The sequence below is a fragment of the Morus notabilis genome, unplaced genomic scaffold, assembly GCF_000414095.1.
Source record: "Morus notabilis unplaced genomic scaffold, ASM41409v2 Scaffold827, whole genome shotgun sequence".
NCBI classification, from domain to species: Eukaryota; Viridiplantae; Streptophyta; class Magnoliopsida; order Rosales; family Moraceae; genus Morus; species Morus notabilis.
Genome location: NW_010359381.1, coordinates 12,064 through 23,777, shown reverse-complemented (window position 1 = coordinate 23,777; position 11,714 = coordinate 12,064). Strand labels below are relative to the sequence as shown.

Sequence of the window (11,714 nt, the reverse complement as noted above, 5' to 3'; positions counted from 1 at the left end):
CACAACAAGGTATTTCCAAAATTGAAGTCTAACTTCTCCCACTGCTTTTGCCGATATCCTCGCGGTATTCCCACTTTCATCGTGTAGTCCCTGACGGTAAGTTCTTTGTAAGAACTAATACTTAATAAAGAAAACAAACATAAGTAGCAACTCCCGAATCTACTATTCAGAAATAAGGAATCACCCTTTTTACTAAACATGTTTTTAGAACTAGCAAATCATATTTACGAATTTTTCTTAACGAATCTCAAAGTTCTACTTCCTTTGCGTACCTTCTCTTTTTCTTCCTCTACAGAGTACTTAAAAACACAAACAATGGGTTTCCGCTTGCCTGAAGTAGTCAACGGCGCTAAGCAACTTATGAGGAGGTCCTCTTCAGATGTTCCAAAAGGCTATTTGGCAGTTTATGTTGGTGATGAGAGCAAAATGAGGAGGTTTGTAGTCCCTGTATCGTACCTGAATCGTCCCTCCTTCCAAGAGTTGCTGAATCAAGCTGAAGAAGAATTCGGATTTGATCGTCCAATGGGAGGCCTTACAATTCCCTGCAGAGAAGATACCTTCATTGATCTACTTTCTTGCTTGGGCGCCTCATGATGGGGCAGGCACTAATAGATGACAATTGCTAACGAAAATCATTTGTTATGTTTTTATAAGGCAAACAATGCCATTACACAAAAGTCAATTTTTTTCCTTGGGGGCTGAAAACAAACTGTCCCTAAGATTGATACAAATGAATACAATTGCAAATTCTCTTCAATAACTTGTTCCGAGCTTTTATCTTTTTAGATTCTGATGCAAAACTCTCGTAAAATTTCTTGTCCTAAATTCGTTTGTAACAGTGGCAATTGCAATCCTCTCCACTGCAATACATATGATTAGCAGCTCCAAGTTGCAAGTAAAGGAAATGGCTCAAGGAATGATAGTGGTTCATTAGTACTATAATTAAATTTTCCATCTCCCGCGAGTTTATTTCTCGATGAATCAGTTTGAAATTCGAAATTGATGTCATGATGATCACTTGGTTTTTTGTAGTTCTTAACTGTTGCTCTTCAAGGTTTCATGTATGCAAAAAGAAAAATCCACTTGTTCTCTTAGTTTTTGATTATATATCCTGTTAATGTCAATCACATGCCATATACCATCTCTTCTTTTGATCATACTAAGCACCAAATTCTCTCTTTTCTCATTGGTGCTTGCAAGCTAAACAAAATAGGATATTGATCAATAGAATGAAGATCAAGATCATGACCATAAATAACCACTACAAAAGAATTTTCTTTAAACAACACTGGCGTTGGGAATAATTAGTATTACCGACGGTTCCTCGATATCTGGTCAAAGTAAAAAAGATTCTAACCAAAGACCTGACAGGATTCACTCCCAAGTAATCTCAATTTCTGTAACTTCCTTAGAAAGTCACTTTTCTTTTTTCTTTCTAAAGATGTGTGGAAAAACCAGCAATAGCAACATTCATGCAATTAACATTATACTTTCAGAGACTTTCATCTGTCGCATAAATTTTGACTGGATAAAACCAGCCATTTCAGTTAGCAAATCAATGGCCAATATGAAAGTAATACTTCTCTAGAATCTAACCTCTGGGATTCCAAATGATAAGAACAATTAATAATATTCCATTTACTTTAATCCAAAAGGCAGGGAATTAATCAACTTTTATGCTAAATTTGAATGCCGACATAAACAGAATTATTCATGGGGCCTATTGATAAGATTAGGAGGAAAAAAAGAAAAAGAAAAAGTTTTTCTTGATAGCAATTTTAATTATCCGAATAATAAAATAATCGTGAAAAATAATGTCAATCTACAGCTTACATAAAAGACATGGACCCCCAAGACAAGCAAACTTGAAGAAGAAAACTTCAGTGGTCAAATGCTAAGACATGGAGAGATGGCATCCATAATATATATATATATATATATATATGTATATGATATATATACAAAACACACACACACGCATAAGTATACGTACATGTATATTTATTTGTATATGTATATGTATGTAAGTATGCATGCACAGGCCGAGTTCAAATCTTTAAGTATATTATAAAGTGGTCTCAACTAGTGAATAGTGTTTATCAACATTATCACAAAGAGGATTGCATTTTGAAGGCTTAGATGGGGTTGCCTTGCCTCTGCTAGAAGATGTCATGACCAACCAATTCAAGAGAGCTATAAAGAAATTGCAATTTGTAAAATGATGTGTATGGTGCTTAGGCTGACAAGTTTTTTGTACATTCATTAGAATATGTATGTTCATTTTGTTTTTTGTTTTTTGCTTTTTTTCCTAGAAGCAGTGAACTTGGTACTCTTATCAAATTGGTCTAGTGCCATGATTAGGGGCACATTAGTCTGCTGATCATTTCCCTTCTCCCGTTTAGTCCTTGGTCCTTGGATTATACAAGTGGCCCCATTGATCAACTTGAAAGTTTTCATAGTGTTTAGGAAACCAACTAATTAATTCTCATCATTCAATTTTCATGTTACCTGCCATTGAGTTATGCTAACAATGTGACCCAAGTGTCTTTCAAGTTTCAGTTAACAATTTTTCTTTGGAGAAAAATACAAAATGAATTCGTACCACTGGCTTCACCTATATATCTTAATATTTTTCATTGCAAAGAAGGCGTGTTGGTTTTTTCTAGAGACAAGCTGGTAGGACATGATCATTTGTAAAAAAGACAATACCATGTGAATTACCAAAAGTCTATGTCTCTTTGTATGGGACCCATATCTAAATGTCTCTTTAGTATTTGACCATTCATCTTATGCAACAGATTGTTTGGCCTACATGCCTATCAAGTATTCTTCTATAAATACATATTTACAAGGTTGGGTTCAGCAGTATTCAAATCCTCGAATCCTCAAATCTCAAAGCTCAACCTTCCATTCCACACTTTGCTCTTCATTTTTTCTCTCGAGAGAACAAACAAAACAATGGGTTTTCGTTTTCCCCTAGTTGTTAAAGCTAAGAAACTTCTTCAGAGGTCTTTTTCAAATGCAAGCCAATCAGCTTCACCGGTATCCGATGTCCCAAAAGGCTGTTTGGCAATTTATGTCGGGAATGATGAGATCGAAATGAAGAGGTTTGTGATCCCTATGTCATACCTCAACGAACCTTCTTTCCAAGATTTGCTAAGCCTAAGTGAGGAAGAATATGGATTCAATCATCCAATGGGTGCTCTCACAATTCCATGCGGAGAAGAGACCTTTGTTGATCTTATTTCTTACTTGAATGCGTCATGATTTTACATACCGATAGATGACAATTATCACTAACAAAAACAATTGTTGCAACTTTTGTGAGGCAAATATAGATATTGACAATACTGTGTAAATATGTTCCCTTGGGGACTGAAAGGAAAGTGTCCCTAAGAATGATATGAATAGATACTTATTCAATTTTTCTTTAACGCGTTATTTGTTTTGGGATCTTCTTTTTAGACTGTGCTCTAGAATCCTTGTCATTTTTTTTTTTTTTTTTTTATTTGCATTCATCTTTGGTGGCAGAAATTGTTAAACTGCCTTAATAGTGATTTACATGATCAGCATCAAAAACTTATACTTTCACAAGTTTTATTTAATTGGAATTGACAGAGAGCAACCTTGTCTGTTCTATTTGCTAGGGCTTTGTTCCTAACCATCCATAGAAGCAGTGGTTCGAATTACATAAATACAATTTATAGTTGTTACATTCATATGTATTTCTTGTCAGTGATAATGTATTAAGAATTTCCTTCTCATGTACCACTTATTGTCGTTTCATTTTTCTTGTCCCAGTAACGAAAGCTCAACCCAGAATGGGAATATTTCTTCAGATATGACACGAGAAGTGAGAATCGGAAATAATTTAGCAATATTACCTTTCTTTCAAGGTCTTTAATTCGCCGTAAAAACTCGCCTCAGAGATCAAGCAATGAAAATGTCTATTCTAATCTTACCCTAATGCCCACAAAACGTGATGGACATTAAGCATTTCCTCTTAAAGAAAAGTAAAATCAGTCATTTAATTTAGATAAATTTCACGAAAACTCTCATCTAGCGCATCCAATATATATTGTTTGTCCTCTATGAATGATCATGCACTGTGTCTCAGTAACGTTTTGTCTCAGCATTTCCTTCTAGTTGATTCTCAGTAGTTACTAAGTAAAGTCCAATGGGGTTGTCATGAAGGCACAGAGCGAAGAAAGTAATCGTTTAATCGAAGATGGTAGCAAGAAAAATCAAATAACTAATGAAGCGAAGACACAATAATCTTTCTATGACCTGATGGGCTGAATATCAATTAAAAAGTAAAGATGTTGAATCAAAGTAGCAAATTGTAATCTACAACTTTCTCGGGTATTCAAACGATTTTTGTTTGCCTAAAAAGCAAAAAGTAAAAATCTACAATATTTTCTTTACCGGTCCATGTTAGGAGTACAAATTAGAATCTATTTCAAAACCGAGAAGTGAGATCAATGAAGATGTCTTCTCTGCATTGTGAGTCCCCCCATCGGATGGTCATACCCGAACTCTTCCTCTGCCATACTAAGCAACTCTCGAAATGCAGGCTCATTAAGGTAGGACACAGGTACTACGTAGCGCTTCTTCTCGTTCTCTCCAACATACACCGCCAAGTAGCCTTTCTAGACGGTTGTAGACTTAAGAGCTGCTTCTTTAAGACCAGAAAGTGTCCGGCGGAGAGCTTTCTTGCCGTGAACAATACCACGCAGTCCAAATGCCATTTTGATTTCCCTATGTTATTGCTTTAGAGGCAGTTGAGAGACTAGAATTCTCGAATAACTTTTGCCAGTAGAAAATGTGATGACTTGATGCAGAATTGTGGTAATGTGCTATTTTATATAGGTGAAGGGATCTTTGCGAAATTGGGTAGACTTTCAATTTGGAAGAGACACAAGGATTTGGAACTTCACATGGCTTTGTCTTCCGACTAATGCATATTGGAAACTTGGTTATGATTGAAACATACATATATCATGCACACAATAGAAATCTTGTTCCTGCACATACATATTATACACACAACGTTAAAGGAAGTTAATGTGTATTATTCGGAACATCATGAATGCATGGGAATGGATGGAAAAACAAAATCCAGTTATTTAATTAAGTCATCCTTGAGTTTGGTCAACCTACATGCCTCTTTTAGTTTGGACGTCTCTAATCTGTTAATTTAGAGACTATATTATGCATTGGACTAAATTAAAAACTGAGGCTTCCTTGATTTTTCACTCTTGAATCTACATCATATGATTCATATCAAAGTGATCTATTGCAGAAGGACTCTGAGTGTCCAAAAATACATTCACTCCTCAACAACCTTAAAAGCTTAAGCCCCTAATACAAGCAAACTTCAATGGTTAAAGGCTTTACCACGAGAAAATATGTTGCTGTAATAAGCAAATGTAAAATGACCTAAAATAATGTAAAGTGGGGTGACCAAGTGAAAAAAGTTTAGAAACGGATACTATCCCGCCACTTCGAGACACCAAAGAATAGACTACAACTTGTGGAAAAAATAAAAAAAAAATAAAAAAAAATACTTGTGGAAATTTTTTTTTTTTTTTTTTTTTTTTTTTTGTCGAGCACTTTCTAGGCTAAAAAAACCTTTAGTCCAAGCCTGAGACTATCTAAATTTTATTCATTATTTTCTTCCGAGACGCAGTGAACTTGGTCAGCTTATCAAGTTGGTGTTGTTTCATCATTGGTAACTTTGTCTTCTGATCATTTTTCTCCAGGTCAGTCCTTGAAACCTAGATTATACAGGTGGTCCACTAGAAATTCAACATCTGCAAACTGCTCTGTAATTATACCAATTCCCAAAATTCAATTTTCTTGTTACATGCTATTAGTTATCATTAACAATATGTACCACTCATGTCTTTTATCCAATTTTATATTTCTATGATTGTACTTTTCTTCCTCCGAACAGTTGTCCTTTTTTCTTTTGTTTCCTTTCTGTTTTCTTTTGTTTTTTCTTTTTTTGAGGAGGCTGTGTTGACAACAAAAAAGTATAATTAAGTTACACTTATATATCATTATTTTTTTTTTCATTGCGAAGTGGCTATTTATTGGCCTTTTGAAGAGACACAGTAGAAAGACAACACCATGTGATTGCCCAACTGCCTATGTCTCGTCCCATATATAAATGCCCTTCACCATTCATTTTTCGCCAACAGATATACATGCTTGGCCTACATTTATAATTAGCATAAACTACCTTCTATATATATATATATATATATATATATCACATTCATAAGGTTGAGTCCAACAGTATCCGAAGTCATATTCTCAATCTCACCTGTCATAGATCTCTAATCCATTTCCACACTTTTTCTTCTTATTCTTCTTTTCCTCAACAGATAACTTCAATACAAGGTGAGGGGTTTCCGTTTTCCCCGAGCAGTTAATGCTAAGAAACTTCTTCAGAGGTCCCTTTCAAATGCAAGCCAAGTAGCTTCACTGGTACCCGATGTCCCGAAAGGCTATTTAGCAGTCTATGTTGGTGATTGATGAGAGCAAAATGAAGAGGTTTGTGATCCCTGTATCATACCTCAACTAACCTGTTAGGTATTTTTATTAGTTGGTAATGTATTGGTGTAAAAATTTAAAAAATAGGTTCAAGAAGTTTTCAGATTGCAGAAGAAGATTTCGAATCAGATTTAAAGTTAAAGTTACAGATTTTGTTGAGTTGAGATTTGAAGAGATAAAGATAAAATATTGGTCAAAAGAAGATAAAACATTAATTATTTGAATTAAATAGGAGATAAAGCTTGTATGAAGATCAAGTTATTTTCACATTTAAATTCTTGGCTTCATCCGATTATTTTGACTTGGTCAAAGAAAAGTCAAAGATAACTTGCTATAATGAAAGATAATGCATTGATGTGGAGATGGTTAAGAGAATATTAGATGTTGCAGATAAAGCTGAGGAGGATTTTTTGGTAACTGAATATAGGTTCAAAAGTTGAAAAAAGAGATACGTGGAATGGGTTTATATGGGAAGTGGCTGTGCAGGAAAAGGTAAAAGTTGAAAAAAGAGATACGTGGAATGGGTTTATATGGGAAGTGGCTGGGCAGGAAAAGGGGGGTTGACTACAGGAAAAAGTCTTGTGATAGAGAATCGGTGCTTAAGGAGAGCAATCTGTAGTTTATGTTTTTTCTCATTGAAAGTATGAACAAGTGAAGGGAGTTCAGCAGTTAAAGGTGAAGACGTGTGGTACACGCTAAACAGTGTCATTGTGAGAGTTCATCACATCGGCGCCATAGTCTAGGAAGGAGTCCTTGAGTGAATAAATCTGTCAAGGTTGTAATTCTTAAATCATAGTGAAACTGTTTACTGTTTGGGCGTGGTCCCGCAGAGTAGGTGTGCGCACCGAACTACGATATCATATTGTGTGTTCCTTTACTTTATGCACTTTATTTTACTCGAACAACTGAACGTAATTAACCCAGATCTAACACAACCAATATTCCAAGAGTTGCTACATCCAGTGTAGTGTTTATGATTAGCAGGTCGACTTTGCAAATAAAGGAATACAATAAGTGTCCGTGTGGTTGATGTATTTAAATCTGATTCCGTTATAGTGTTTTTCTCTAATAAAAAATGTTAAATCAAAAAAATGTATGCTAATGATTCTCACATAAAATTTGTGTCAATAAATCAGAATTACTCACTTAAATATATAAATTAAACTGACCCTAAAAGAAAATTAAGATAAGCAATGTTATGATTTTTTGCTCAATCAGTGTGTACATTGGGAAAAAGGTAATTAAAAATTAAGATAATCAATTTTAGAATAATTTCAGAAATCAAGGGTGTAAATTGGAACAAATAACAAAGAACAGGAACAAAAGGTATGGATTTACACACACACACACAAAAGAGAGAAAATTGTCATGAAAAAAAATGGAGAAAACATAAAATTGTATCTGAAAGATTGCTGCTTTGAGAACATAATAATTTTGGTGCTGATATGAAAAGTGGGTCTCAATGGTAGGAATACCAACTTCAATTTCAATTTTTGAGTATCAATGTATGTGAGTTATTATTTTTTTATTAATAAATACAATCTTTTATTATTAATTAACGTAATATTTTAAATACATATAGATTTAAAAATAATAATTAAGTTAATAGATAAAAATTGAGATTTGAGTTGATAAATTCAATAACAACTCCGTCTTGGATTGAGGAAGATCCGTTTGGGAAATCAGAACTTTTGTGACCATAACTAGATATTTAAACTGATTAAAACGACATATTATCATTTCAATGGTATTTTAAAGACTTCAGGCTAGTGACTTCACGATGGTTCCAATCTCATTTTCATCGAAAATATCCCATGAGTTCATCGTAATGCGGTTTTCAACCTGACGCTTTTTTCAAAAAAAAAAAAAAAAAGAGTCAAAAGTGTCCCTCTGTTTTCAGGCAAGTGACTGAAGTATGGTTCTGGTCGATCTCATGTTGTATTTGGAGGAAATAGAGATCGAGTTCGTCACATCGTTTGGTGATCGACTTGTGTTCTCTCCATGCCCGAGAAATATTTAAACTGGAGAGACGCAATGGTAAATGTCTAATTATTAGTCAAAACTTGTATGTTGAAAGTGTCCCGTTTAATTCGTTGATTCGAATTTTTAATTTTAATTAAAAATTAACTTTATGTGAGAGCTTTTAAAAAAATTAGATGTAATTATTTCTGAGAGTTTTTTATTGTAGTAAAATTCGAATTCTAAACTTAAATCAGTGAAATAAACGAGCCCATAATAAGTCTGTTACTCAACTCAACATCTTCCAATGAGGAGGGATGGAAAAGAAAATGGTCTAATTGCTGAACATCTGGTCCAAGTATGCACTGTGAATTATGTTGAATTTTGATGTAGCGAAATAGATATGATAGATTTTTACGGGCTTAAACCAGACGAAATATGGGACTCAAAGGTCTAAATCTACTTAAAGAAATGTCACAAAGAGAAAACCCTCAAATTGGAAAGAAAACACTAAAACTTTGTATTCAATATCAATAATCAAGTTTTCCAATTATAATAGTTAATGTGGGTGTTTGTGCACTTAAATATGATAGCAAAATATCCACTAAGACAAACAACAAAATAAAAATAATCTATTAGAGCATCTCTAAGTGAGCTCCCTAATAATTACAGTTAAAATGGCTAGAAAGTTATTTTAACTAGCTACTTTTTAGTGAGCCACTCAAACCATACTCTCTATTTTAGTTAAATATAGATTATTTTAATTTTTTTTAGTTTAAAATATAAATAATTTTTTTAACTTTTATTTTATGTCAAAACTAAGAATAACATAATAAAAAGAATAAATAACTAGTCACTTCTTGCTAGTTATATTTAGCTAGTGGAAAGTGTTTTAGTCAAATAACTAATCATTTAGCTAATGGTTGGAGTGGAGAAAAGTTAAAAAAAATTAAATCATTTACTATTTCAGTTAAAAACATGAAATAACTAGCATGGTTCGAGTTGCTCTTCTTAGTTAGTGAAAAATGCTGTAGCCAAAATAGCTAACCACTTAACTAATGGTTGGAGTGAAGGAAAACTAAAAAAAAAAAAAAAAAGAAGCTGAATCATTAATTATTTTAATTAAAAATATGAAATGACTAGCATGTTGGAAAGAGTTCCTCTTTAAACACTATTCAAAAATTTGATCTATCTATTTGGTCTTTTTGTGTTTTTTTGTCTTCAGCTTCACTTATATATATATATATATATTAAACAACTTGTTTGTTACAATTGACGACCTCTTTTTTATATAATTCATAAAAAAAAAGTGAGATAGGATTTGTTCTCCATACGAGGGAAAGTAAGTTTCATACGGATTGTTATGAAACGTTTCGCACTTGAGGGAGAATATGCAAATGATTTCGTAGGGAGTTTTTCCCACCATTAGGTGAATTATATATATATATATACACTTTCTGGGATATTTCTATTGTTTTTTTTTTTCTTTTCCCGCTTTTGCCTTTATTTCTTATTAATTATTCCTTTTTTTTCTTTCTCTTTTTCTCATTAATTTGTATAACTGTTTGGCAAGTAGTTTTTCCCCACAATTAGATGATATTTTTTAAATATTTTTCCCAACAATTAGATGATATTTCTTATTATTCCTTTTTTTTCTTTCTCTTTTTCTCATTAATTTGTATAACCGTTTGGCAAGTAGTTTTTCCCCACAATTAGGTGATATTTTTTTAATATTTTTTGAGCCTTTTCTTCTGCTTTTTTTCCTACTTTTGTCTTTATTTCTTATTATTCTTTTCTTTTCTTCTTTTCTCTTTTTTTTTCAACAATTTATATAACCGTTGTTTTAAATTAATGAACGCGCATTTTTAACTGATAATAAAATAAATTACTAAGTTAAAATAAACGACAATGAAAATATAAAAATGACAACAAGTAGTTAATCTCCCTACATCAGTTCTAAATTTCCATACATCAACTTTGAGAATAAAAAGAAGAAATATAATTGATTCAAGAAAAGGTTGGAATAGTATTCATCTGTATTATCATTCTCAGGGACATTTTACTTTTGGTCCCTAAGGAAAAATATTTACAATGTATTATCAATTTTTTGTCTAACAAAACTGTAACAATCATTGTTGTTAGCAATTGTCATCTATATATATATATATATATATATAGGTGTCTACCCTCGTCATGCACTTAAGCGAGAAATGAGATCGATAAAGGTATCTTCTGCGCAGGGAATAGTAAGGCCTCCCATTGGATAATCAAATCCAAATTCTTCTTCAGCTTGACTTAGCAGCTCTTGGAATATAGGCCGGTTGAGATATGAGACAGGGATCATGAACCTCTTCATATTGCCGCTCTCATTCCCAACATAGACCGCTAAATAGCCTTTTGCGACATCAGCTACAACAGTTGAAGCTACATGGTTTCCATTTGAAGAAGACCTCCTAAGTAGTTGCTTGGCACCAACAATACCGGGCAAACGGAAACCCATTTTTATATGTGAGTTTTGTATCTAAGAAGAAGAAGAAGAAGAAGAAGAAGAAGAAAGATCTTAAAGGATTTCAAGTAAGGAAAGGTTTGATGCTTGAGAATGTTTGAGGACTTCGGTTGTTGCTTAACCCAATCTTGTGTGTGTATATATATACATATAGTCAATCCTTGACAGGGTATGTAAGAAATGAATGGTATAGACTGAAGAGGCTTCTAAAGTTCTAAGATGGTGGGGTCTATTTGGAGATATTGGCTATTTAGCAATCACATGGTGTTGTCTTCCTACTCATTATGCAATCAAAGTTTTGGGGTGAGAAGACTATACGTCCAAACTGGTCGGCTAAAACACCAACAAATACACCACTTTGTGGATTGTAATTGATAGGAAAATCAATTAGTTGTTTGGTGGTAATTGGAACCGAATTGGGGTTACCTAACAGACATAAGCACCTGAAAGACCACATGGTTATGTTCTCCAGCTCATTTTAAAGAACTTGGCAGTGATTGAAACTGTATAGTAGACGGAATACATGATGGTCAACCATTAAAATTAAGTGTTATATGGATATCAGAAGCCGGTCCACTAGTTTGTTTAAGTGACTAACCTTTTCAAATATTGGACAGGCGTAAACATCACATCTTCATCTTCATTTTCGTGAGGAAAATAGGAGCTTGTGGACCAGACTAATTTTTTATAT

The 11,714-nt window shown here is 33.3% G+C and overlaps 3 protein-coding genes and 1 pseudogene across 3 annotated transcripts; 2 read left to right on the top strand and 2 right to left on the bottom strand.

Moving 5' to 3' along the window:
- The first annotated feature begins 249 nt into the window (after nucleotides 1-249).
- Nucleotides 250-858, top strand: LOC21393704 (auxin-induced protein 15A). Its single transcript, XM_010094222.2, has one exon. The coding sequence runs from the start codon at nucleotides 316-318 to the stop codon at nucleotides 592-594; it is 279 nt and encodes a 92-aa protein (XP_010092524.1). The 5' UTR covers nucleotides 250-315; the 3' UTR covers nucleotides 595-858.
- Nucleotides 859-2,958: 2,100 nt separating this feature from the next.
- LOC21393703 (auxin-induced protein 15A) lies at nucleotides 2,959-3,267 on the top strand. Its single transcript, XM_010094221.1, has one exon. The coding sequence runs from the start codon at nucleotides 2,959-2,961 to the stop codon at nucleotides 3,265-3,267; it is 309 nt and encodes a 102-aa protein (XP_010092523.1).
- A 1,192-nt stretch (nucleotides 3,268-4,459) lies between these two features.
- On the bottom strand, nucleotides 4,460-4,748 carry LOC21393702 (annotated as a pseudogene).
- Nucleotides 4,749-10,708: 5,960 nt separating this feature from the next.
- On the bottom strand, nucleotides 10,709-11,038 carry LOC21393701 (indole-3-acetic acid-induced protein ARG7). The gene has a single exon (XM_010094219.2). It carries the CDS (start codon nucleotides 11,015-11,017, stop codon nucleotides 10,709-10,711), a length of 309 nt encoding a protein of 102 aa, XP_010092521.1. The 5' UTR covers nucleotides 11,018-11,038.
- Nucleotides 11,039-11,714: the final 676 nt, after the last annotated feature.